This window comes from Zeus faber (assembly GCF_960531495.2).
Source record: "Zeus faber genome assembly, chromosome: 9".
NCBI classification, from domain to species: Eukaryota; Metazoa; Chordata; class Actinopteri; order Zeiformes; family Zeidae; genus Zeus; species Zeus faber.
Genome location: NC_137197.1, coordinates 32,581,114 through 32,608,568, shown reverse-complemented (window position 1 = coordinate 32,608,568; position 27,455 = coordinate 32,581,114). Strand labels below are relative to the sequence as shown.

The 27,455-nt window shown below is 42.2% G+C and overlaps 1 protein-coding gene across 8 annotated transcripts in view; it reads left to right on the top strand.

Annotated features, from left to right (window-relative positions):
- Positions 1-298: 298 nt before the first annotated feature.
- The window catches only part of bcas3 (BCAS3 microtubule associated cell migration factor), a 320,419-nt gene continuing 293,262 nt past the window's right edge, over positions 299-27,455 (top strand). For 7 of the 8 annotated variants that reach the window (XR_013844306.1, XR_013844307.1, XR_013844308.1 and 4 more), the window contains exons 1-7: positions 299-388; positions 1,698-1,793; positions 5,076-5,130; positions 5,262-5,337; positions 7,321-7,427; positions 12,267-12,348; positions 22,201-22,273. Coding sequence is in view for 5 of the 8 variants with exons in the window: in XM_080006287.1 (XP_079862413.1) it covers positions 1,723-1,793; positions 5,076-5,130; positions 5,262-5,337; positions 7,321-7,427; positions 12,267-12,348; positions 22,201-22,273 (464 nt within the window). In the remaining 3 variants the exon portion in view is untranslated. Of the gene's footprint in view, positions 413-1,697; positions 1,794-5,075; positions 5,131-5,261; positions 5,338-7,320; positions 7,428-12,266; positions 12,349-22,200; positions 22,274-27,455 lie in introns of all 8 variants that reach the window. The other variant, XM_080006288.1, reaches the window with a different exon arrangement.

Here is a 27,455-nt window from a genome sequence, read left to right as displayed (position 1 = left end):
ATAAAAATTGAGGGCGTTATCGCGAGATTACAGTGTAAACAAAAGGCAGCGTATTCCTTTTTAAGACTCTTATTGTCGCCGTAAAGATACCGCAATATATGTATATTAATTTCTTATATATATTGTAGACTATTTTTTGAAGAATATATTTTCGATCAGCCTTTAGATAGATACTGGACTGGTTGATAGGTTCAACCCTTACAAAGACCCGCCTTTCCTCAGCGCCGATTGGACGCGGAGAAATATACGCGCGTTCTGATTGGCTTTCAGTTTAACAAACCCCTTCCGTCTTGTGTGACGTCAACACAAGACGTTTGTACCGAAGAGTTCACGCTAATCTACAAAACAAGCGCAGCAGCTCTGCGACAACCGTTGTACAGTAAATTGGGTTCGTGTCTCAGCCACCGTGACAGTACGTTTTGAAGAATGGTGTAAAATGTGCCATCTTTTCTGAAACTATTCAACATTACTAACAAAGAGTTAGGTCAGTTGAATGCTGCTAGCTGTCCAACCTAGCTAACGCAGGTTCTCCAAACTCGATAACGTTACGAATGAAAATTAGCCAGCGGGTTGCCGTTATGTTTTGTTGGTCGTTGCCAGAAATACTCTCCATTTAGATTGGGACTACATGCACGACTAGGTAGAGTAATTGGTTATTCTACCAGGCTGCTAACGTATAGCCAAGCCAGCCAGATTGGCAGTAGGGGCAGCCATAGCATTTATTAATAGAATAAAACTCATATTAAAACACAGAATATTTATGACTGTATATTTATGCTGACATAATTTGGCTGTCGTAACTTTCCAACTTTCATAAAAGCTATAATTTGTTTTCATGAATGTTGCCATGAATTATTCTATAGTGTGTGTGTGTGTGTGTGTGTGTGTGTGAGAGAGATTCAATTAGACAGGCACATAAGTATAGCGTTCCATACATCCACGTTTTATTCGTTTTTCTCCAAAATGTAGGCGCTATTTACAAAACCCCATGCTGTTTGTTGACCACATAGTGTAATAACTGGAATTGTCTGTTCAGATGAATTACGTTGTCGTTTTTGTTCAGAATTTCAACATTAATATAGTTTGTAAGGCTATACGTTCGTAAGGAAGATTCTCCCCTTGAGTCTATCCATTTTTAGTCTTTACAAAGCTGGAGAGAAAAGTGATGAATTTTTGTGTAATGTCTGCAGTTAAATGTTTCCTGTTATTGGGGAGTTATAGTTTATTTGTAGTTTGTGAGGCACAAATCCAGCTTCTTTTGGAGTCATTTAAAAATGTGTAGGTTACATTGAATCACGGTACTGTACTTGGGTGGCTAACTAATAATATGTTAATTGTTAAGCAGCTGATAATAACACTGTCTAAAAAATGTTGTTCTGTGGTAAAATATTTAATCCTTTTACATGGAATTTACACGGCAGTTCATGATGTTCTGTGATGTACACCACCTTTGACATTATCTTAACATAGGTTAATCAGTTATTTTGATTGAGAGATTATCATAATGTAATGTATCATAATTCTTATAGGGCACAATTTTTACCAAAATGTATACTATAGACATTATACTGTAGTGTGGCTTGATGATGCTACATTGTAATGCTTTTGCAATTGGCATACTTGCTCTTTTGTGTTGTGTTATCCTATGACAAAATGCATTTGAATTGAAAACATATCATGTCCTTATTTCTTTCTAGGTATAAATAAAGACCAGGAGCCAAAATGGCAACTGACTCTCCACGCAGACAGAGTCGCTGTGCTGGGGGGGTTGTGGTGCGCCCCCAAGCTGCCACGTAAGGACAACATTGGGATATTTGTACATTTCTATCAAAAAACTCTTAGAATGTTTTAAGTTAGAATTATATCACTTTTAATTGGGTAAATCATTCATAACTTTGCTTTTGTTTTGTTCTATTTAAGACCTACAAGTGAAAAGTGCACAAAAAAAGATAAGCAAAAAAGCGATTACAAGATTACAAAACTCACAAAGTCAATATTTTGTCAAAAATTTACCATAAATTGTTATGTTCATTTAGACAGTTATGCTGGGCGATATTAAAAATGCTTAGGGAATTTGATATAGGGAATTCATATACTGTATATCACAATATGTTTCCAAACGGGGTTCATTCAATTTAACTGTATGGTAAGGATAGTGGGATAGTAAAGGATAAAAAATAAATTGTGCATGTGCACAAAATGTTGTACTGAGTTGAGATTTTAGATACATAACATTGACAGAAGTGTGTACAAGGTGCTATAGTTTCAATTACAGAGAATAATTTAGTTTAGATGAAGTACTTTATAGTGAAATCTATCCCTATTATGGATGTTTAATGATATCAGATGAAAGCTTTCTGTGAAATTTTAGTAATTAGGAATTTACACTACAAAATTATGTGTAACTATATTATGATAACTATCTGATTTCACGATAAATTAAATCAAAATTGGGTAAAACCATAAAAAGCTCTATCCCGAAATTAATTGATACACATTCACAGAGAATGTTAAATAATTAATTTAACTGCTAAGGTACACAATGCCTACTATATGGCCACTTGATTGTTTTAATTATATTATAGTGTTTTTTTCTGTGCTTTTTGTTATTTTACTTATATTATTATGGCAACACGTCTGGACAATTCAAGATGGGTAGTACAGGATTGAATGCACTTTAGCTTTGCTTAATTTAGCGTAAAATGATTCCAGGCCACTCACTATTCACACATGCAGCTACATTCTGGAACATTTCTACCTTGCGCCTTTTCACACATGGCATGATAATGCCGGAATAGATGGGGTGATGGACAGCCCTGCAGAAAACCATACGGTGTGGTCCCGGTTTGCACTCCCTGTGCCGGAGAGCGACAGATGGAGCAGCAGTGCTCATTCACTTGCACGCACAAAGAGGATGTATGTGGACGTAGCACGCAAATAAAAATAATAATGTCTATGAAATAGATCCTGAAATAAATAAACGAGGCAATAAATAAATGTAAATATACGCCCGACGGACTGGGCAGAGGCAGTGGTGCGCCCGAGCCCTCCCACACACACTGGCCGAGGTGGGAGGGATCTTTCATTCTGATTCATGGGATCTTTCATCACTTTCATTGCCCCAGGGGGTTTCGTGAGACCCTCCTGTCTATTTACGCACAAACGTCTGCAGTGGGAAAGAGGCATTGGAGAATTGAAATTATTATTTATTTTCTCCTCTAGACAGCGGTGTGCGGGTGCACTGTGTGCCTGTTTCCGATTCCCGTGCTGGTTTCCTGTGTTTTTATTTTAGATCTATTTATTTTGGTTTGTTTCCTACTTGTATGAAACACAATTTTTAAACACAACTGAGTTAAGGGACTTGCCCCGTTCTGTCCCGTTCCAAAAAAAACCCTGTGACCCCACTGTCCCATGCCACACACGTCTCTCCATTGCTCTCTGTTGCTGTGGGACTAGTAAAAACTAGATGGTTTTTGTGTAAATACTTTACCTGTAAATAATAAATCCTGCACTTCTGGGGAGATCGCATTTGCCCCATTACATCACATTCTATGCCCCCCGAAATAACTGTAAATCAGCAATCGCTGCCCCCCAACGAGCGCTGATTGGAATTTCGCACGATCGCCTGCGCGTTTATTATATGTGTCCCACCACAGCAAAAGCCGCCATCTCGTGCATTTCTAAAATCGCCAAGAGCAGCCAAATAAGTTGAAAAAACCTTTCTTGGAGGAAAATTTGATTTTTCCAGATTTGTGTTCCTTTGTGTTTTTTTATCACTCAATGTATTTTCAAAACCAAGTTTGATTTATAAATAGTAGAAAAATGTTAAACTGTGGAGTTAAATATTCCCGTTAGATTACATGGGGAAATGCAGTTGACTTACTGAGACGCAGAACAGCGCTGAATAACGCCGATCGATTGTTTCCTTTAAAGCGACCGCCCAGGTAAAGGTAATTCATCCGTATATATAATTCAACCTTTAAATCACACTCCTTTTACACATACGGAGCCATTGTTGTGAAATGGCGAAGAAGAATAACCCCTCACGTCACCCACCTACGTCACTTCCGTAAACAGATGGTTAAAGCGCAGCACTTGGGTGTTTTGGTCTCACTTGTCTGTGAAAACTTTTTTCTCGTATCGTTGTGGATTATGCAAAGCGGGTGGCAGAAGCTCTGAATCATATTTCGGACCTTAATCTGACCAGTGCGATAGATCCAAGTCAGTGTTAGCAGCGTGTACTGGACTTTTTCTGCGATGATAGTCAGTTCTCCGACAGCGACGCGGAGAACGACAGCGCTGCTGAATCTGATATTACTCCGGACTTGGAGAACATTTCAAACAGCGGATTTCGAACTTAATGTGATGATGAAACAGAATATTTTCAAGAACGACCGGAGGAGATCGATGATACGTCCGTTGTTGTTACGGAAGAAGTCGATGACATGATGAAGTCCGTTGAGCTTGGTGACTCATAATATTGATAGACTCTACATTTTGTTGTGTTGTCCGTACTTTTGAACTCCAAAATAATTCCACTTTTATAAAATATGTATAGTCTTACTGTTAAATAAAAGCTTTCTTGAAAAACAAAATTAGTTGTTTGTTGTTGAGCTGTTTGCGATTGGCCCATTCAGCAGTATGTTAATTAGCCATGAGGCTTTGTTTGTTTGCCAACCCCATTTGCATTCTGGGAGCTGGCTGAATGAACCTGGTGTGGGTAAAACTTTGGAGGTGATTATCTCAGGAACACGGTTTGCCACACCCTTGTCATTAACAAGTCATAGCTTTAAAAATATTTGCTTGATTTGCACAAGTGACACCTTGTCTGTCCACTTTCACAATGATGCAAAAAAAGAAAAAACCTTGAAAGCTGCCAAATGTCCCCGAAGTACACGGTGGATCACATATACAGTTCTGCACTGTCATTGTGTGTTTTACCAATTCAGTGTCTTGAGTCAACAACAACCATCTCCCCTCAACCTATAGCTACATTGTGACAATAGAACTTGTATTTCTGTTGCCATATTCACAATCACTTGTAATGACTAATGCGCTACCTTTTGCCATTTCAGGGAGCAGTCTTACATGGAAAGTGTCGTCACATTCTTGCAAGATGTGGTCCCTCAGGTAACTGATCTCCGTTTTATGTCAACTCGCCTAGTATTTCCAACTGGACAGGAGGTGGTGGTACTGAGGTGGGATGTCTGTTGTTCTCATGACACATTCTGTATTCTGTCCTGTTTTGTTTTTTTATCAAGGCATATACCGGGGCGGCTCCCACTGACGAAAAGGAGAAAATTGTTTGGGTGCGATTTGAGAAAGCTGACGTCAATGGTAAAGTCGATGATCATCATTTTGGATGATACAAGGATTATACAGATGGGAGTCTGTATAGCTTTAGGCATCAAACAGTGAGGCTGCATAGGGGTAAAGTTGACTCGGGAGCAAGTGTTTGAATTGTAGCTCATTCCCTACTATTCACTAGAGTTACACAAAACAGACTTGAGTTACACTGTCAAACGGTTAGTTTGATTTTGAGTCACAGATGAAGTGATTGAAACACTGAAGGAGCATACAGTGGGGCAAAAAAGTATTTAGTCAGCCACCAATTGTGCAAGTTCTCCCACTTAAAAAGATGAGAGAGGCCTGTTATTTTCATCATAGGTATACCTCAACTATGAGAGACAAAATGAGAAAAAAAAATCCAGAAAATCACATTGTCTGATTTTTAAAGAATTTATTTGCAAATTATGGTGGAAAATAAGTATTTGGTCAATAACAAAAGTTCATCTCCTCCTCTCTCCTCTAGAGCAGTGATGTTTTGGGGCTGTCGCTGGGCAACACAGACTTTCAACTCCCTCCAAAGGTTTTCTATGGGGTTGAGATCTGGAGACTGGCTAGGCCACTCCAGGACCTTGAAATGCTTCTTACGAAGCCACTCCTTTGTTGCCCGGGCGGTGTGTTTGGGATCATTGTCATGCTGAAAGACCCAGCCACGTTTCATCTTCAATGCCCTTGCTGATGGAAGGAGGTTTTCACTCAAAATCTCACGATACATGGCCCCATTCATTCTTTCCTTTACACGGATCAGTCGTCCTGGTCCCTTTTCAGAAAAACAGCTCCAAAGCATGATGTTTCCACCCCCACGCTTCACAGTAGGTATGGTGTTCTTTGGATGCAACTCAGCTTTCTTTCTCCTCCAAGCACGACAAGTTGAGTTTTTACCCAAAAGTTCTATTTTGGTTTCATCTGACCATATGACATTCTCCCAATCCTCTTCTGGATCATCCAAATGCTCTCTAGCAAACTTCAGACGGGCCTGGACATGTACTGGCTTAAGCAGGGGGACACGTCTGGCACTGCAGGATTTGAGTCCCTGGCGGCGTAGTGTGTTACTGATGGTAGCCTTTGTTAGCCCCCCTTTGTCTCCCCAGCCTGGTGCAGGTCTACAATTTAGTTTCTGGTGTCCTTTGACAGCTCTTTGGTCTTGGCCATAGTGGAGTTTGGAGTGTGACTGTTTGAGGTTGTGGACAGGTGTCTTTTATACTGATAACGAGTTCAAACAGGTGCCATTAATACAGGTAACGAGTGGAGGACAGAGGAGCCTCTTAAAGAAAAAGTTACAGGTCTGTGAAAGCCAGAAATCTTGCTAGTTTGTAGGTGACCAAATACTTATTTTACCGAGGAATTTACCAATTTATTCATTAAAAATCCTACAATGTGATTTCCTGGATTCTTTCCCCCCATTCTGTCTCTCATAGTCGACATGTACCTATGATGAAAATTACAGGCCTCTCTCATCTTTTTAAGTGGGAGAACTTGCACAATTGGTGGCTGACTAAATACTTTTTTGCCCCACTGTATTTCTCTCCTTTTTTCTTTAATCAGTTTATACATGAAAGAGCAGGTAATTTATTGCCTAAATATCAACAGTTTACAAATAGACAAGAGTAGTGAGGTGTTCCAAATTTCTCTGTTCTTTCTCCAACTATTTCTGTGTGTTCTTCTCTACCGTGATTCAGAATATAGTGTCACATCTGAGTGAAATTGTATTAAAATGAAAATGTCAAGGGCTTCATAAAACTAAAACAAATTTATTTTTGAATAGTCATCCATTTCTTTCCAATTTCCTGATCCCTTATCGGGACGACATAGGTAAACCTAATTAAAAAATAAAATAAAAAGTTCATGAAGTGATATAACATAGTATCATCATTGAACTACATTTTGACACCGTGTTCACAAACGACCTTGAGCGGGATATGTCGACATAGGCCAGTGACGGTATTTTCTCTTTTTCTGCCCCTGTTTGGACAGACGTGGCCCGTAACCCAGAGTTCATGGAGATGCACAGTGGTACGACCGAGCCTCCCCTCTGTCTCATGATTGGCTACACCGATGGAATGCAGATCTGGAGCATATCAGTGAGTTATTTCCCTCGAAAGCTGTTTTAATGCTTTGTTGTTGTTGTATGTTCATTATTGTGTACAATTCCATGACATATCTAGCAGGTAGGCCTGCAGCGTTTCACCCAGATATGTATGGATCAGTATTAACGTTGTTGAATTTTTTTTTTCCGACATATCAAGGATAATGTTAAACTTTCTTCTGTGTGTGAGTAGTCAGTTTCATTATAAAGAGAATGCAGTGTTCAGCACATGCAAATATGAGTAGGGTGGTCTGCCTTACTTGACTTGATGGAAAGCGAAACTGATGAACAATTAAAATATTTAATATTTTAAGTCATCAGCTTTTTAAGCAAATTAACGAGAGGACACCGGGAAAGAAAGGAAAAATCCAGGAAAATCCAGAGAATAATGGGAGGGTTGACACCTACACGATTCTTAAACTTAACTTGCCACTGAGGAAAACATAAAGCGATCCAGTTGTCTTTGCGACAGCTGCGCAAACAATAAGATCACTTGGACTAGGGGGGGAAGTTGAGAAGTTGTGCATTGCCCCTTTAAATAAAATATTTTACTGAAAATAAGCTGATTCCAACTTCTGCAATCATGCACAGAGGTCTCATGAAGTTTCTTTGTTTTGTTTTTTTGTCCACTACGAGGAATTACTTATGCAATTTGAAAAAATCACTGAATTACATATGAAAATATGAGCTAGGGATAAAAAAAAATAATAACGTGCATTACATCCTTTCCTCCACTAGGTGTCGGTGTCTACAAGTGTAAGTAGAGGTGTGTCTATACTGCCTTAACGCGCAGCAGTGAGTTGGTTTAACTATTCTGTTGTGATTGGTTGAATCAAGGCTTCTGTACTTGAATATACTTGAACTAATCAATTAGTTCCCGTAATCTTTTCAAATATTTGTTAAAAAATACTCCAACTAGAAAGACTAGGGTTCCAAAGAAGGTGGACACGCAAACAGACACTCATATAAGGCCAATGAACTAGTCGGAGTAGATCACACGCAACCACACAGCTGTAATATATTCATCCCCACATAAATGCCGGCCTAAAGCCACTATTTCAGTCCCACTACCGTCCTACTCCTGTTACGGAAGAGTCATATTTAGCCACAAGATGGAGGCCTTTTTCATATGCTGCGTTATTACGGAGGAGCAGATTTTTGCACAAACATGACCTCTGTCACTCAGGTCCACGGGTCACATCCTTTGGCAGAAAGATTTTTATTTTCATTTTTATTTTCTAGATTGAATCGAACGTGAATAATAAATGTCAAATTGAACATGAGCTTGTTCAATTATTCTGTGCATTCCGTTCCTCTCTGTGTTTATAATTTTTTAAGCAGCGCACATTGAAACCATGACATTGAAAGATGTTTCACGACCGGGTGGAAAGTCCTTTCCTGGAACTTTTTTTTCTTTTGCACTCCGTCCTGGAAAATCATTAGAGGATTTTGTCAGCTCGGCGACTTGATGAATAACCCACCGAGGCTTCGAAGGCCTCGCTCATAGCGTATCGACTTTCACGTAGGGCCTGTCACCGAAACATGCAAACTTCACATACATCCTGCGAGTTCTAAACAGACCGAAGTCCTTAATCAGTGGCTTTATAAACATCCACAGGCCACTGGGGTAAAAAAAAGAAAGGGGGGGAAAAAAAGACAATCCCGTGATTCACCCGCACACACACAGAAGCTGACCACTTGGTGTAATGTGGCAACGACTAGAATGCATCTCTTGCTCACAGTTTTTCCTCATTAGTCATCACTAAATAGTCTGTGGATTAACTGTGATTTATCCACACTAGACATCTAGTAAAACATTTCTTGTTAAAATACAAAAGCTCTGAGCACTCGTAAGAAATTTTCCCACTTAATAGCAGTTATTAATCTGGCTGTCTGTCTATCTATCTGTCGATCCATCTTGAAGCATTTCAATGTCTACCGTGTGTGGGTACTGTAATTATCAGTGTCTCGGAACACTGTCCGATAATAGACACAGGCTAATTGTTTTTATTTGTTTTTTTTCCGGATGCGTTTGCTGGAAATGGGAGGCTTTCAAGGGAGGTGATGGCTGCAGTGGGAAGAAAGCATTAAAAAGTTCATAAAAAGCTACATTCATTCTGCATATAATCTTAATATAAAATGTGCATTAAGCATGGAGCATAGATGACCATTATTGCTTAACAATCCAAAAAATTGAATCTTGTTTTACAAGCGCTAATCACAATGATCAATTCTATATTTTCAGGAGGGATTAGAGGCGCTCTCTGGTAATTGAAAGCTTGTTAAATAACACAATGGCTGCGCAATCCACCTTGGAATTGGACATTGCGGCTCAATAATCAACAGCTCCACCTCTTTTATGCCAGTGGCAAATTAATGTCGTGGTTATTTAAGCTATAATAAAAAAAAAATAATGAAAAGACAATCTAATGACAATTAGCAACAATTAGCCACTGCTAAAGGAAGCCATCAAAACTACACCATGTGACTTCTCCTCCACAAGGCTTTAGTCTTTGTAGCAAAGGGGTCTTACAACGCTGGTCGTTTGAAGCCCATGTTTTGTCGTCCGATTTTGTGGCACTGTGGCAGATAATGTCAATTGCATTTGCGCAAGCACCTGTTATTTTTGGTTCCCCAGAGTGCTTTCTGCTGTTTGTTCAACAGTTGACCCGTGTTATCCCGCCCCCAATATGTCCAACAGCGTGTCCCGTGTGACTGCTTGTACTCACTTGTGAATATGACGGGGATACCATCAGTTTGGAGCTTAGGGCATTACATTTCAACCAAGATTAAAACACAAAAGCAGACACTATGATTCAACAACATCAAAAAAAAACATCTTGCCCAATAATGAAATGAGCAACTATATAAAGAGGGACAATTTGAATCAATTTGACATATTGCATTATGTAGGAACACTAATGTATTGGTGGGAACATGGCTGTCGATGTCACACTGAGCCGTGTAAGGACAGGATGAGAGGCTGGGTATTGCACAGTAACCTGATGCATTACTCAAGCCATCGCATTTCAATCCAGCAAATTCCCCACCAGCTTCCATTGCCCTTATAGGAATCACGCCCACTCTCCCTCGCCAGCCTCGTCGTGCTGAAAGTATCACCGCTCTCTTAACCTGCTTCTGTGTCCGACGTTAATCTACCGCCACCATGCCCCCGAGCACTTTTAATAAAAACATAGCCCCAAATCCGCCACTTTGAAAATGCTACTAATTGTGCAAAAGAGCGATCATCCCCTCAGATGGGTTTAAAGACTTAAAACACAAAGATTAGAGTGCGGGTAATGTGATAATGCACATTTCACTGTAATTTAACGCAAAAGCAAGTATAACAAAAGTGGGGCATTCGGCGCTTAAAACAATGTGCCATTACACACTCCAAGCGCTGTCAGAGAGACCCAGGCGGCTGACTTAACATCCGGGCATCTCCTCTTTGCAAGGCTTTAACTGGGGCAAGCAGTTGCACTGACTGGCAGACACAAAACCATTAAAAGGCTTTGTAGTCATATATATATATATATATATATATATATATATATATATATATATATATATATATATATATATATATATATATATATTTATCCCCCCCCCCCCGCCCCCATGCAATAAAGACAGGATATGTATTGACCTTTAAACTCTTCTGTAATATGGTAACCTCTGCGCCAGAGCAAGTCCAGCAAATGAGCCAAGGCATTGGTTCTGACAAAATGGCAATGCTGGTAGACAAGCTGCAGAAGCCAAAATACTGTACATACGGCAACCCGTCGTTGACTTGGCAACCTATTTTGCGTGTTCTCTGTCTCCGGCCGAATGTGAGAAAGTTCACAACAATCAAAAGGGACCCCTGTTCTTAAAAAAAAAAATACATCTCGTCACCCGCCTTGTCCAATCCCTTGACCCATCCCTAACCCCTGTCTTGGCCGGGCAGTGGGAGTGGGCCGCTCGTTTGCATTGCAATGCCGCAGGGACCTTTATTCTGTGCTTGGTAGCTTTTAACTTTGCGGTTTGGCTGGCAGCTCAACCCCACCAACCCTCCCTTGTACCCAGCCGAATAGCCAACCAGCCAGCCAGCAAGCCAGCCTTTCCTCCCTGTCTGCCCCCATATTACTCCATGAAAGGCCTGTTCCACACAGTTGGAATAGATTATTTTTTCTTACAGTGTGAACAAATCATGCTTTGTCCCCCCCCTCCCCCCCGCCCCCCCCTTTGTCTTGACTTTGCTACAGTGACGTTTAGCCTCCAAAGCTTGTGGGATGTATTTTGGCAGTTCTGTCTGTGCATTTCGGGACAGATTTGCGGGTCCGGGACATCAATTTCCGCACTACACCTAATATTGGGTCACTGCTCACCGCTATAGCTACTATTAGACCGTAATCCATCATACAATGTGATGTAATTGGTTTTTTTTTAATTTGAATACAAAACCCCTTTTTATTTTCCATTCTTTAGTTTTATCCTTCTGCCTACACCTCCTCGGGAACAGTTCCTCTGTGGCTGTTTCACACTTAATTTTGCTTGCCATCCAGCTACAGTAAATGGATGTGGTATGACTCTTGAGTCTGTTTCTGGCCTGAAGAGCTGCCTACAATCTGCATTGTACAGTATGTTGTGTTTATGTGTGAGCGCACACCCTTTTAAACTACCTATTTTCAACTGGTTCATGTGATCCCTCTCTGGATCTTTTGGCAGAGACGAGGGGACGTCAATCTCCCCTCGCGTGTTTCTTTTTTTCATAAACTCCCTTGGGCCTCTTTATATTCCAGTACGTGCACTTTACTCTTTTACATGAATTTAAATTTCCTTTGTCTCATCCAAGATGGCTGGGGAAGCCCAGGAACTGTTCTCCGTGCGCCATGGTCCAGTGCGAGCAGCACACATCCTTCCAGCACCTCATATTAGTGAGTATCTCCTCTTCCATCTCATAACCCCAATCTCATATTGTGTACAAACTGCTTGTTCCTGCTGAATTTCCAGCATCTTGATGGCTAAAATCTTTTTGATGAGCAAACTGTGTGCGTAAGATGTTATGAGGTCACGTCAAAGGACCGGTTTTGTGATGCACATGGTGTGTGACTGTGCCGCAGACCCCCCCCCCCCCCCCCCCACACACACACACACACACACACACACACACACACACACACACACACACACACAGACAACAAGATGGTCATTCCAAGATGCTGTCATTTCAAAAAGTAGGGAATAGCTAAGCTGTTTTCATGTCTCAGCACATGCTCCCCAGTTTTCCCAGTTATATTCATTCTCGAAATCTGCAAAAATTATGGAGATGGGTGAGATGGATTGATGTACTCGGAAATGCTTTTGCCCTGTTTTTACACTAGTGTGATGAAGAAGGGGAAAAAAAAAAAAAAAAAAAAAAAAAATATATATATATATATATATATATATATATATATATATATATAGCTGCAGGCAGCAATACATGGGGTCCAGTTTAGTCATGATGGGTGCATTTTACAGTTTCCCGGGTTCTCTGAAACACAGACTAAGTTACGTTTCCATGAAATACGAAAATGTTGTGGTATTTCTGTGCGTAATTACCATTGCACGGCTTTTATTTTTCCGATTTTTCACTGGATCTTGAAAGCATCACTGAGTCAGACATTTAAAATATCAACTGAACAGATCTACTGACATCTACCAGGTAAGAAGCTATATAAATATACATGCTAATCGATAGTTTGGTACCTTCTAAAAACTACAGTGACCGATTCCACGCCACCCAATGGACACGGTCCAACTTCTCAATTGGAATCTGTACATTTATAGAAATTAATATGATGACATCATAGCTGAATATTTATTTGGACTGGATAGTTGTTGTTGGACTAGTTTGGACTGTGTTTCGATTCTTAAGACGATACACAGGCACACACGCTCAGTTTGTAACCACTACAGAGTGATGGAGTCTACACCACGCACCTTGCACGATGCAAATGAGCGTCTGGGGTCACAACCTTCACATATATAACGAATTGGATTATTGTGTCACAAAGCGTCCTACTCAACAAACTCATCTCGCTTCACTACTAGAACCATGGTGTATCGGTGATGCACAAATGTTCTGCTACTTCCAGTAAAATCTAATCAGTTTTTCTCCAAATGGAAATTTATATGGATGAAACTTGAACCATGAGATGTCTGAGACATCCTGATTCTAACGAGACCTCAAACGTGTCCGTGGATCCAGTGGTTGTTGTGGTCCAGACATTTACATTTACATTTAGTCATTTAGCAGACGCTTTTATCCAAAGCGACTTACAAGGGAGAATAACATTCAAGCTACATTGCGACAGAGATTAGTGTAACAACAACATTAGTGTAACAATAAATACTGCAAGGTGGTGCTAAGTAATTGTAGATTAGGACAGGAGGTACTCACTGAAGAGCTGGGTCTTCAGGTGCTTCTTAAAGACAGAGAGGGAGGTCCCCGCTCTGGTCATTTTTGGCAGCTCGTTCCACCAACGTGGAACTACAAATGAGAATAGCCTGGATTGCCGTGGCTGTATGGCCGGCAGAGCCAGGCGACGCTCATTTGACGAGTGCAGCATCCGGGGGGCAACATGTGCTCTTACAAGAGCATTTAAGTAGGCGGGAGCATTCCCAGCAATCACTCTGTAGGCCAGCACAAGAGACTTGAACTTGATGCGGGCGGCTACAGGTAACCAGTGGAGCTCGATGAGCAGCGGAGTGACGTGCCCTCTTTGGCTGGTTGAACACCAGTCGCGCCGCCGCATTATGTATCATCTGTAGTGGCTTCACCGCACAGGCCGGCAAGCCTGTTAAGAGGGCGTTGCAGTAGTCGAGACGTACATCACCAAGGTTTGTACCAGCAGTTGAGTGGCATATTGGGTCAGGTACGGCATGACTTTTCGGATGTTGAGTAGTGTGAAGCGGCAGGACCGGGAGACGGCGGCAACATGGTCCGAGAATGTCAGTTGGTCATCATTAATGACACCAAGATTCCTTGCAGCCTTGGTAGGAACAAGAGGTAGAGAGTCGATTTTAATATCAATGTTGTGATAAATACCTTGTTTGGCCGGGAAGACCAGCAGTTCCGTTTTCGCCAGATTTAGTTGAAGATGATAATTCTTCATCCATGTGGATATGTCAGCGAGACAATCCGAGATCCGCGTCGAGACAGTAGGGTCGTCGGGCGGGAAGGAGAGATAGAGTTGAGTATCATCCGCATAGCAGTGATATGAAAAGCCATGTGAGCGGATGATCGGGCCCAGTGAGGTGGTGTATATGGCAAAGAGGAAGGGTCCAAGCACCGGGCCTTGGGGCACCCCTGTGGTGAGGTTGTGAGGCACAGACAGCTGGCCTCGCCATGTCACACTGAACGAGCGCCCAGTGAGGTAAGATTCGAACCAGGAAAGTGCACTGCCTGTTATGCCCACACTTGAGAGTATGGACAGGAGTATGCTATGATTGACAGTGTCAAAAGCAGCTGATAAGTCTAGCAGAATGAGAACCGAGGATTTGGCAGCAGCTCTAGCAGTTTTTAAGGCCTCTGTCACAGACAACAGGGCTGTTTCGGTGGAGTGACCACTTTTGAAGCGTATCAAGAAGGTTGTTTCTTGACAGGTACTCTGTAACCTGTCTAGAGACCGCCCTCTCTAAGGTTTTGGAAAGGAATGGGAGGAGAGAGACCGGCCGATAGTTTTCTACTTGATTGGGATCGAGTGAGGGTTTTTTGAGCAGTGGTGCGACCCGAGCCGCTTTGAAAGCGGAAGGGAAAGTGCCGGAAGTTAGGGAAGAATTAATCATATGTGTGATTGCCGGGGTGATAGTCGGTGATATGGCTTGAAGGAGGTTAGATGGGATCGGATCTAGCGGACAGGTAGTAGGACGGCTACATGTTAGTAGTTTAGATACCTCACTTTCAGCGAGGGGGGTGAAACCAGGGAACGATGAGCCTAGGGCTGGAGAAGACAGGTTGTGAGTAAGTTGTTTAGTGAATTGGCTGCTGATGGCTGCCACTTTGTTAGTAAAAAAGGAGGCAAGGCAGTCAGCAGTGAGGTTAGTAGCTGGGGGAGGTGGTGGAGGGTAAAGCAGAGACTTGAAGGTGGCGAATAACTTACGTGTGTCTGTGGCACCGTTGATCCTATCGTTGAAGAAGGCCTTCTTGGCAGCAGTGATGCTGGAAGAGAAGGAGGACAGCAGTGTCTGGTAGCTTGCAAGATCCTCAATTGTTTTGGATTTGTGCCATTTCCTCTCGGCTGCTCTGAGGTCGGTGCGCGTTGTCCGGAGGGTGTCAGTCAGCCAAGGGTGCGACTGGGTTGATCGAGCAGGTCTGGTGGATAGTGGACACAGGCTATCCAGACATGAGCTCAAGGTGGAGCAGAGGGAGTCAGTGGCATCATTAACCTGCAGAGAGGAGAAAGTGCCGTGGGGTGGAAGAGAAGAGGAGAGCACAGAGGAGAAGTGGGTGGGAGACAAGTTGCGGAGATTGCTGCGGATAGTAACCATGGGTGGGGAGGTGGGGGGGTTGTTTTGGTAGCTGGACATTGAAGTGGATGAAGAAGTGGTCAGAGAGATGAAGAGGAGTGACCCTTAGGTTGTCCGTGGTGCAGCTCCGAGCAAGAATGAGATCAAGCTCTTTGCCAGCCTTGTGAGTCGGTGGAGTCCGGACCTGTCTCAGGTCGAATGAGCGAACCAAAGACAGGAAGTCAGCCGAGCTCGCACTGTCCAAGTGGATGTTCATGTCTCCGAGGACGAGCATGGGACACTCATGCTCAGGAATTGATGACAGCAGGGTGTCAAGCTCATGTAGGAAGTCACCTAGTTGTCCTGGTGGACGGTAGATGACGACCACATAGGCTTTCACCGGAGCAGTCACCAAGACGGCGTGATATTCAAATGAGGCAAAGTTGTTTAAAGGCAGCAGTGGATTAAATTTCCATGTGTTGGAAATTAGCAGGCCAGTCCCACCACCACGGCCAGATGGTCTGGATGTGTGGGAGAATGTGTAGTTAGTGGAGAGTGCAGCCGGGGTTGCGCTATCTTCCGGTTTAATCCATGTCTCAGTGAGAGCAAGGAGCTCCAAGGAGAGGTGGTTGGCATGACCAGAAATGAAGTCGGCCTTGTTAACTGCAGATCGACAATTCCACAAGCCAACAGAGAAGGAGGTCTTTGCAGAAGATGTTTGCTGCAGGGACCTGAGGTTACCCGGATTGCATCGGCGTATGGTATAACGAGGCTTTCTGGGTGACCTTGAAGTTGTAGGGATGCGGTAGCAGCACATTTTGTATGGAGTGAGAGAAAGAAGGCAGGTTTGCCTTGTTCAGTGTCCTTGCTTCGGTTGACGTGCAGAGGTAGACGTGCGTCTTTACACAGAGCGACTACAAATGGGCCAACGCTTGAAGCTAACGCTTCAAGGGCAGGACCATAAATAGGTGATAGAATACAGCTGCTCATGTGATTAGGGTTGCACCTGGCTAAGAGCACGCCCACATAAGAGAGGACTTATGCGAATAGGGGGTGTGTCTGGAACACAAGCTTGTTGGCAGATCAGCAAATAGCAGTGAAATGTGCAGATTCGACATGTGCAGACACTTTTAGCTCGAAAAATGCAGAGGAGAATAATAATAATGAAAATCAATAATAATCAACAATCACACGAGGGTACCAGCCCAGTGGTCTGTATCCATAATGAAGAAGAACAAGAATATACATTGATTTGTTTACCACATTTACAGGTGCGGTGTGTAGTATAGGGAACAGACTTGGCAGAAATTGAATATAATATTCAAAAGTATGTTTTAATTAGTGTATAATCCAATGAAAATAAGAATTATCGTGTTTTCGTTTACTTAGAATGAGCCCTTTATATCTAAATAGGGAGCTGGCCCCCTTCCATGGAGGCTGCCATGTTGCACCACCATGTTTCCACAGTAGCCCAGAATGGACAAACCAAACACTGGCGCTTCTTCTTCCTCTAACCTCTGTAACGTTACAGGGTGGTCTACCTGTGGCAAATGGATAATAAAATATGTATCCTGCTATTACTATACAGCCATTGTCGCTTCTCCTAAGTCATTGAAAAAGGGAGGGGTGAGGGGGTGTTAATTACTAAATTCTACACACTGCACCTTTAAAGAAATCCTTCAAATCAAAACAGTTAAAGGAAACAATTGAAATATACTAAAATATACATCTTTAAGCCTCCTCCACTACCACCACTTCACCCTCCGGAAGAGAATCTGTGATTGTTGATGGCTCTCACCTTGCCAGGGCATTTTGCTGAGCTGCTTTGTTATAAGCTTGAAAAAACACCCTTTTGCGCGTTTAATTCCCGGAGGAAAAAAAACAAACAGTTCGCATCATTTGAAAGTGAAGAATCAGAGCTTCAAAACAAGGTGTCACTTGTGCAGATCAAGCAAATAATTTTTAAAGCTATGACTTGTTAATGGCAAGGGTGTGGCAAACTGTGTTTCTGAGATAATCAGCTTCAAAGTTTTTCTCCACACTTGGCTTCATTCAGCCAGCTCCACGAATGCAAATGAGTGGAGGACCAACAAAGCCGCATGGCTACATGTCACATGGCTACTTGACACCCCGCTGAATGGGGACATGACACCCAGCTGAATGGGGCAATCTCTGCATTGTTCTTGTGTTTTGGGGAAATGTTGAACATTATCATCGACGGAGTCGATGTCATCGGAGATTGCATGTTCTCCCCGTGCTCACATGGGGTTTCCTCCACCTACCATCAGTAAGGACCCCCACCAAAAAAAAACATGCACACATCATCGTCTGACCAGCGATGGACACTTGGTACCAGGTCCCTGGGTGCCTTGACGAATGCTTCACATTGCTCCTGGCTGCCCCCCCGGAGAAACGACAAGCCAGGATGGGTCAAATGCAGACGCCTCATTTCACCGGCCACCATCCAAAGCATGTGCGTGTGTGTGTGTATGCATGTGTTGTAGTGTGGTGTGTTGCGTGACAATTTAAGATTCTGCTTCTACATGTTTTATTATAGTGGAATTATTTACGAGTTTAAAAGTGCGGGCAACACAACAAAATGTAGAGTCTCTCAATAATATGAGTCTCTGTATATCAGCCTTGGTTTGTCATTTTATATATAAATATGCGTATGCCAAATATCTACAAAATTCTTGGAGTTATGTGGGCTAACCCCAACCCTAGCCAGCTACATCCTTGGGAGCCTGTTTGGGGCCTCTTTTCATTTTCTTTTCGCCCCTGGCTGCATTTGCAGGTTAACTTGAGAATCTTGTCCATTGCAACTGTGAACTGTGTTTCCCCATGTAATCTAACGGGAATATTTAACTCCATGGTTTAACATTTTTCTACTATTTATAAATCAAACTCAGTTTTGAAAATACGTTGAGAAATTAAAAAAAAAAAAAAAAAAAAGACAAAGGAACACGAATCTGGAAACATCAAATTTTCCTTCGAGAAAGGGTTTTTGTAAACTTAATTGGCTGCTCCTGGCGATTTTAGAAATGCGCAACAATGTGGGTTTTGCTGCGGTGGGTCACATATTACTTAATGTGCATATTGTATCTCATACATGAAACACTGCCTAATTCTCCTTATTGAGCCCCCTGTCTGGAGGATGCCCTTTTCCCGTCTTCTTCCACTCCTTAATGCCCCCCTCCCCCTAGCCCACCCCCTCATCATAACCGGCTCCTCGGCCCCCTAGCATTATGAGGGGTAATTGCATTTATTAAAGGTTACGCAAGGAAGACAAAGGGTCCAGTGAAGAGAAAAAAACAAAAAAAAACATAGCTGAGCTTTTTATCGAATCATTTCCAATCAGCTCACAAAGGAGGGGGGAGCAGGGAGAATTAGATGCACACGGCCCCCAACCCCCGTAACAACAAACACTATTCCCACCAGGCTTCAGCTTATGATGGCCCATCTCATAAGACTCAAATGTGTGGGGGACAGAAAATGGATATGTTCAGATGCATCTGATCCTTCTTCACATTGCCTGATGAAGGAAGAGCAAGTTGTTGGAAACTTGTTAATACACATGTGGCAGTTTCGCCTACCAGGGACCTCCCGCACAGAGACACAGACGACAGGGTTTCAGACACACAGTTTATTGTAGAGTGTGGGCTAGGTGAAATAAGCCCAGGAGCAGATGGACATGTGTCATGACAAAGGCACCTCTCCTGAGTCTGAATGGGGATGGGGGTTTTACCTGTTGCTCGTTAGACCAACCAATGAGCTACAGGTATGCAGCCACTCTGATCCTGGGCCCAATTAGCTAGACCCAGGACAGATATGGCTGCTCAAACCACACCATCCCCACACCACAACCCAATCTTGCAATCTTCCATCAATAATGGTTAATTGAGATGTTGGTTGCACTGTCTGTCCTGCATTGTCTATCTACAACTATAACCTGTCTTTTTTACCATTCAAGTACTCCTCACTTAACGACCTTCCTGTTTAACGACTGTTCGGACTTATGACCAGCTCTCTGACCAGTCTATATTGGTTAGAGTACAATACCGCGGCATCTCAGCATAAAGCATCTCATCACACATCACCGTTCTCAGTCTCAGTCTCGTTCCTGCAGTCTGTCAGTATTTACTACACTAGCGTTCACAATCACCATGGCCCCTTTCCGTGAATTAACACGGTCCTCGCTTATCGTCCAATTCGCTTAACGACCTGGTTGTAGGAATGGAACTTGGTTGTTAAGTGAGGAGTACCTGTACTAGAGAATAACAGAATAAATGTTAGAGAATATTTTCAACTGTGCTTGTAAGTAAAGAAATAAAATAAACTACAAAGAAAATGGCTGCATAATTTATGTATAGCTCTAGTTTTAGTTTCCACAGAAAAAAACCCAGGGGAACTTGTTTTTCAGTATTTCAAAGCAATAATGAAACACTGACATTTAGGTCACACTATTGAAAATACCAAGGTTGCCTACTTTCCTTGTGGATCAAAGTCAATATTCTGTCCCATCTCTGTTTTTCTCTCTCCCTCCCTCCACTCCCACATCACCCATTTTGAACACAGTCGAACGTAATTTCAGCACTAGTGTTCACATCCTCAAGGCCATGATGCAATTGGATATCTCGTTCCACTAATTAGCTCCTTTTGAGCCATGAAGTTGGGGTGCGGTGTCACTGCAGGTATCAATCAGTACCATGAAGTGCAGCAAAAAAAAGCACCCACTTGCCTGTGGCAGTGTTTTGGTGAGAAAATTCTTTTTTTGTTCTGCATCCATGCAACGGTCCTTTTTGGCAGATTTCAACAATGCACAATGACGCTATTGGAAGGGGGCCTGGAAACGGATGAAAGCAAACTACAGTAATAAGAAGCAGCAGATACCCCCGACACATGAGTGGAGTAATTCTCTCGGCAGAAAATAAAAATGAATTGTATGACTGGAGGGGAGGACACTGATTGCAATCTGCCAGAGCGCAAAACAGTGTTGCACTGTGGTGAGCGAGTCAAAGGCCCAATTGTCTCCGACGGGACCCCACGGGTGGGCGGATTTGGAAAGACCCGAAAATAGGTGTTGATTATAATAAGGCAAGGTCTTCCCTTCCTTGAAGCGGAGGAAATGGTGGTTTTCTAAGCGGAGTAAATCCGTTTATCCACATTATTCCTGGAGTTTATAACCTATGCTCTTCCGTTGTCTTGGAAAATGCGGGCATCACAAAGCGAGCATTTAGGAGAAATCCCGATACTCATATGGTTCACTCATATGAATGGAATGTCAGGATTAATGTATTTTAAGTGAAATAGATCTACACTTTCAGTCAATAACACCAAACTCCTTATTTTTAATTGAACGGCTGTGGAAATTCCATAAAGTCTAAATAGAAAGAATGTTGTGTTCATTATTTAAAGCCATACTATAATTTGATAAACATGTACCCACATCTTCCCACTGTAAAATTCAGACATCCAATGTCATGTAAAGTCTGCAGTTCTCAATTTTGCCTAAATCACAGTCCACTTGTAATCAAAGTCCCCATATTTACCAAATCTTCCATCTTTCTAAGAAATGGTTTATTTTCCTAAATGCTTCAATTTAATGAAAGCCGTAAGTCTCTTTCAGAGCATTCATATTATATCACGGATCAGTGTCGTGACTGGTTATGATGTCTGATGACAGTTTTATGAAAGCAGAAGAAAGGACCCTGTCTCGAGTGTTAAGGGCTGGTAGGGAATGGCGTGTTTGCTCTCACGCCACACCACAGGAACTCACCCTGATTACCGTCAAGCCCCAAATTCCAATGCTCTTAAAGGCTAACATCTTCTTTAATCGACCTGCCCCAATCCCTCCATTCTCCTGTTTATTCACCCGTCCCTTAAGACAATAATAATAATAAAGGAAATATGGGATCATCTAAACTTCAACTGGCACTCAGGTGTGTGTGTGTGTGTGTGTGTGTGTGTGTGTGTGTGTGTGTGTGTGTGTGTGTGTGTGTGTGTGTGTGTGTGTGTGTGTGTGTGTGTGTGTGTGTGTGTGTGTGTGTGTGTGTGTGTGTGTGTGTGTGTGGTCATCAATCATTTTATTTCACTAGAATTCATTGGCAACTGTAGTATCTGTTATGTAATCAACACTTCCTGTTGTGGTTGTCAGGCAGCCTGTTAACAATGAAGTGGGTGGGCAACACTAGAGGCCTCAGATGCTCAGATAAATTTCCCAATAATGCCCCTTTTTGTTGTTTTGATATTATTCTGTTTCTCATCTGCCCCTTCCTCCTGCTCCTCTTCCCACTCAGGTCATCTGAAGACGGACAGCTTTGCAGACAAGAGGCCCCTCCTAGGGGTTTGCAAGAGCACAGGCTCCTCTGGGTGAGTACACAGAGCTTCCTTTTGGCCACCAGATTGTAATTGCTGAAACCCTATAAAGCTCCATTATGTTTTATTTTCTCGGCAGCATAACTGTATTTTTTGTCAATTTTATCTGAATGATACTGTTCGAGTCTTTTTACAGCAGTTAACTGCTTAGTGTGAAACAATGAGGGTCAGCCCATCAAAGTTAATGGCAATGGTGGGCTGCTTTCTCCAGGTGGTGATGATAGGGTCACCTGCCTCAAGTGTAAATACCTTGAGACCTTTTGTTATTGATGAGAAGGGAAGAGGGTTTTTCATGAGCAGATTGATGCATATTCTGTGGTTGTGTAAGCATTGCATCAACCCTTGTATGGTAGGTTTATTGGTCAATCTAGTTTACAACTTAATCAATGGAAAATTAGGTAATGCTCGGAAAAATTAGTACAGGCTTGGATAGGGTGAAGAGCTTCGTCCCTGGAAGAAGCGTTTCAACTTCTCTTTGAGAGGAGGCATCTGAGGTGGTTCCACTCATGGAGATGAATGTGTTGTAAGAAATGAAACAAAATATATAATTTCTGGAAGGTTCCCCTTCCAGAAATAATTTGACTCAGTTGCTGAGAAAAGGTCTGTGTGGTCTCACCGTTTGGCCCTTCTGTCCCTGTGACCCTGAACTGGACCTAACAATTAATGTTCAAGTCACAACATATGCTGTGACCTGAATCGAGACATTTGAATCAAAAATAACCTCTTTGTGACATTTTGTCTTCCAAACGTGAAGAAAGCAGTGGCATACACAGAACTTGATCCGAGCCAGTGGCCAATGACATGGACTCAGTAACTGTGATTCATGGAGTGCAGTGACACAAGTGTGGTGGTGAGGTGTTGGGGGAGACGACCAGTGCTTGAACCCCCTTTAGCAGCTAAAAGTGTAGGAGACTAAACAGATGTACCAACCCCTGGGAACGCTAAGCATATGGACTGGGGACGTCCTGTCCTCGTTTGGTAAAAGGGTGAAACAAGGGACCTGAAAGAATAAAAAAAAAACAAAGGAAAGGGGTAAGAAAAGGTCAACAACAAAAGAAAAACACAACCGACACTCATATTTCCGTACTACTTCTACCTGCATTATATCCTCCTGACTTTCTACTCCCAGTGTCCCTGCTCCCTTTGGAGAACAAGTCAAAATTTAACTCAATATTTCCTCCTTGGGAAATGAAATGAGGAAGCTTCAGTATGGCTCCAATGGATCCCACCTTTTCAACATTATCCATTGACTGTTTCCCCTCACTCCTCACACTGCCGCTGCTGCTATATCCCTGCTGTTGTTGCTGCTGCTGCTTCTGCTTAGCCTGTGTCCTCACTGACACCAAGACAGGCATGGTTCTTTTTTTGAACGGTTTGGCGGAGCACCCAGGCAGCTCGCGGCGCTAATGCTGAAAACATGTGCCGTGTTGAAAAGCAGCAAACCCTGACCTCTGGCTGAATGGCACAGCCCGGCCTCAGAAGTGTTTGGTAAATAACGCTTCTTTCAAAGTCAAGGGGTGGGGGGAAGGCTTCCGGGCGCAGCGCAGTACTTTCCACTGGGCCTGTTCATAAACCTACGAAGGTCCTCACACAATTTTTAGCATATAATCATTTTGAAATAACAGCTTTCGTAAACCACCAAAAAGGATGCCGTTCTGACACTTAAATGGAAAACAGATTGGAGTCTTGGCTGCTACAGCGGTGCTGGTTTAGGAGTTGGTTCAGTCAGCTCTAGGCTTAGATTACAAGATTTTCAAATTAAAGGAAAACCAGAAAGGAGGGGGGGGGGGGGGGGGGGTCATGTGTGCTGAAGCCCTGTACTTGTGGACTTCCAACAAGGCACCCTCAGCGCATAATCTTTTCCATTGATAAAATTACTTGAAGTCCAAACAATGTATAGATCTGATTCTTTTTATTGACGTTGTAACAATGCATGCGTCCCTTACGCTCTGCAAAAGTGCCAGTGGGCTTTGAGAATTAGTGAACAATTCTAGTTTTCTTGCATTTCCTGGTGGAGGGGGTGGGGAGCATCATTCACTATCTGTAATAGATTTGTGTTTTCCTACTCACTATTTCTATTATTGTCTTTCTTTTGAATTATGTTTTCATGAAAAAATAAATTGGCCTTTTGTCATAGAATGCAAATCCAATGCACAAGGGAGAGCTAGGATTTTGGGCATTTTTGGGCAGGTAAAAGTTCATCGCCGGAAAGTGCTTTTGTTCTCTAGTTTAAGAAGTGCAGAGCTACATTGGGTTCAAGGCAAGAAACTGTCAGGAGAGTCCCTGACATTTCCACCACCACCCCCCTTTCCTTCCCAGCTCTCACCCTCAAAACAGAATCTCCAGATGTTGAGAGGATGTGGTCCGTCTTATTTTCTTTTAACCAATATAGTCTTCTGTCACCATGGAGATTACTACTGGATTTGTTATCCCAGGGTTCCGGCTGACATGCATGGGGGATCTGGGCTGATGTCATGGTCACTATTCAGAACACAGTTAGTTCTGCTTCTAAGGATCATATAAGCAAAGAAATGATTTCTATTTCTTTGGATTCACGCCACTGCCGCCAAACCTGTGTTAGAATGTTTTTTTCTATGCTCTTATCAAACTATGTTGCTCAAACTATCTTATGGTTTTAATGATAGGTTCTGCTGCTCTCCTGCAGCTTCTCACTGGGTGTTCAATGGGACAAACAAACATGTATTTCTTGAACATGTTTTGAATTACCCTAATATTGTATTTTATGTTTTAAGATATACATATTTTACTACCTTTAAAGGACAGTACATCAAGCGTAACGTTGGCTACAGTACTTCCTGTTTCTAGTCCCTTACATTAGTGCAGCTTTAGCCGAAAGAGCTGATTTGCAGAAGTACAAAAGAGTCAATAAAAAACAGACAAACCTCATGAAATGCACAGTTTACAAACATTCTTTTCCCTGTATAACATAAAGGCTCTGCTTATATTGTGATCTTCCATTTTTTAAAAGAAAATTAAACTTTTTTTTTTTAGGCTTAAATGATTGCCCCATTGAAATGCACTTAAGCATAGTAAGAAGCTGCAGCAGAGTGGTAAGTTTCTCAGTAACAAAGCGTCTAGCCAGGTTCAGCTATGGACCGTTACAAATGATGGGAACTAACGCTTAATAAGTCCTGGGTTGGAAAAATCCAGAAACTATCCTTTAAATCGAATACATGTGACTACATGTTGCTTTGTCTGTTTTAAAAGTGATAAATTTTCACACACTTAAAGAGTTTTTTTATAGAAAATGTATTAAATCTAATAGTAGTGTTTAATTTTGTTTGAGTTTTCATTGAGCTACAAATGCTATTCATTTACAAATGCAATTTATTCAAATGGAAATTTTATTTTTTAATGGAAATACTCTCAAACATATCCTGAATACTTGCCTATTTTTTAATGTTGAAATAGTTCAAGATTTTATTTCATGATTTATTATAAAATAATTGTTCTACATTACAAACAATAACTTAATGCCAACATGTTAAACTGTTGAGTTGGATGTTGCTCAAAGATTAACTCAACTAAACCATTGCTAAATAATAAGAAACAATTTCCATAATTTAGTAGTATATCGAAAGTGACAAAACACTGACTAAATTGTACATAGTTTTAAGTACCCAGTTATTCAAAGCTGTCGCCGAAAGCCTGATTAATACTTGTAGTTTTGCTAGTGACAAATTCCACTCAATCCACACAACACATTAGCAGGCTGCTAATGGAAAAATCCTTTTGTGATGCTAAGCCTCTACTTTTCATTGCATTTCCACAACAGGTTCAGCTTTTCAGACCTGAGGCATCCCCCCTTTAATATGTAATAAACTGAAAGCTTTTTTTCATTCTCATGAACAAAGGCTGTGAGATTAAGGGGAGTTGCAGATGTGATGCTTTTAACCCCCCCCCCCCCCCAGGCTCTCCTGTGTCACACCATGACCATGTCTGTCTATCTTTAACAAAACACTGACACTGATCTAGCTTTCCAAGCCCTTGCGAGTGACCCGAACATTCAGTGTGCTGTAGGCCTGATATATAAAGCATCAGAAACTACATACAAAGCTGTGCCTAATGTTGGAACACTGTGCATTAATCTGATTTGTCTGAGAGTTGTCTCATGAAATCGAAGAGAAAGTGTTTGTGTGCACTCTATTCACCATGGTTATAATGCTCAGCAGGGAGGTCAGACAGCTCAGTGCCTGCCCTATGAGCTTTTTTTTCCTTCTCCTCTTGGAAGACAGAGGTTTGTTTTCAATTTGTGGCCATGTCATATCATGTTCTTCCTTGAGAATAGGGGTTGGATTAAGTCATTGCTGTATCCTTTTGTCATGCCCCTTTGTGGAAAAAAGGACTGGCTGTAATCTGGTCTCCAACTTCCGATCATCAGCGCCCACCCATGCACACCATGTGCGCGTGCAAACACACACCATCATTCACAGTCCATAGCCACTGCAGTCCTCAAACTTTACTCTGAAATGTTTATTTTGACTTGCATGTCTGTTTTGTGTCTGTCGAAAAAGCCTTCTGCCTCTTCAGTTTTTTCCAGTTCCAATAGGAAGTCAGATTTAACCCAGTAGTTGTGAAAGCAGCGCATATAAACAAATTTCGACAGGCTGAGTGATTTGTAATGACTTTTCTGGCCTTTACCACAACCAACACCATTCCCAAACCCCAATGCTGGACAACTGAACATTTACCCTCTCATTTAATTCTTCTTTCAACTTATCGGTGCTACTTTTTTGTGTGTGTAAATTGTTTGGTGAAAATAGTCAGAGCCATAAATTTTGACAAAATTTGTTAAGCAACTGTCTAAATGTGGGGGGGGGGGGGGGGGGGACCTACCTTCACATACCTTCCCTTATTTGATTTGACCCAGGGCCTGGTGGGTTACCGATGCATTTTCTCAGCCAGGAAGCTGTTACGGTGCACATCAGTGAGAAGTTGAGCTGAGGGGGTGCTTTTGCTATTTAGCGCACAGCCGTCTTGTCCAGGATGCCGCGCCCTCCTGGGTCCCTAAGAGAGTCTGCAGATCCAGGTTGTTTCCGCAGATCTCGCTTCAGTCCCTTTGATGCCGAATGGAAGGGGCTATAATATAACTCAGTCTCATGATAGGATGACCATTTCCCATCAAGTCTGTCTTTTGAAGAGTTGAAAAGCAGTT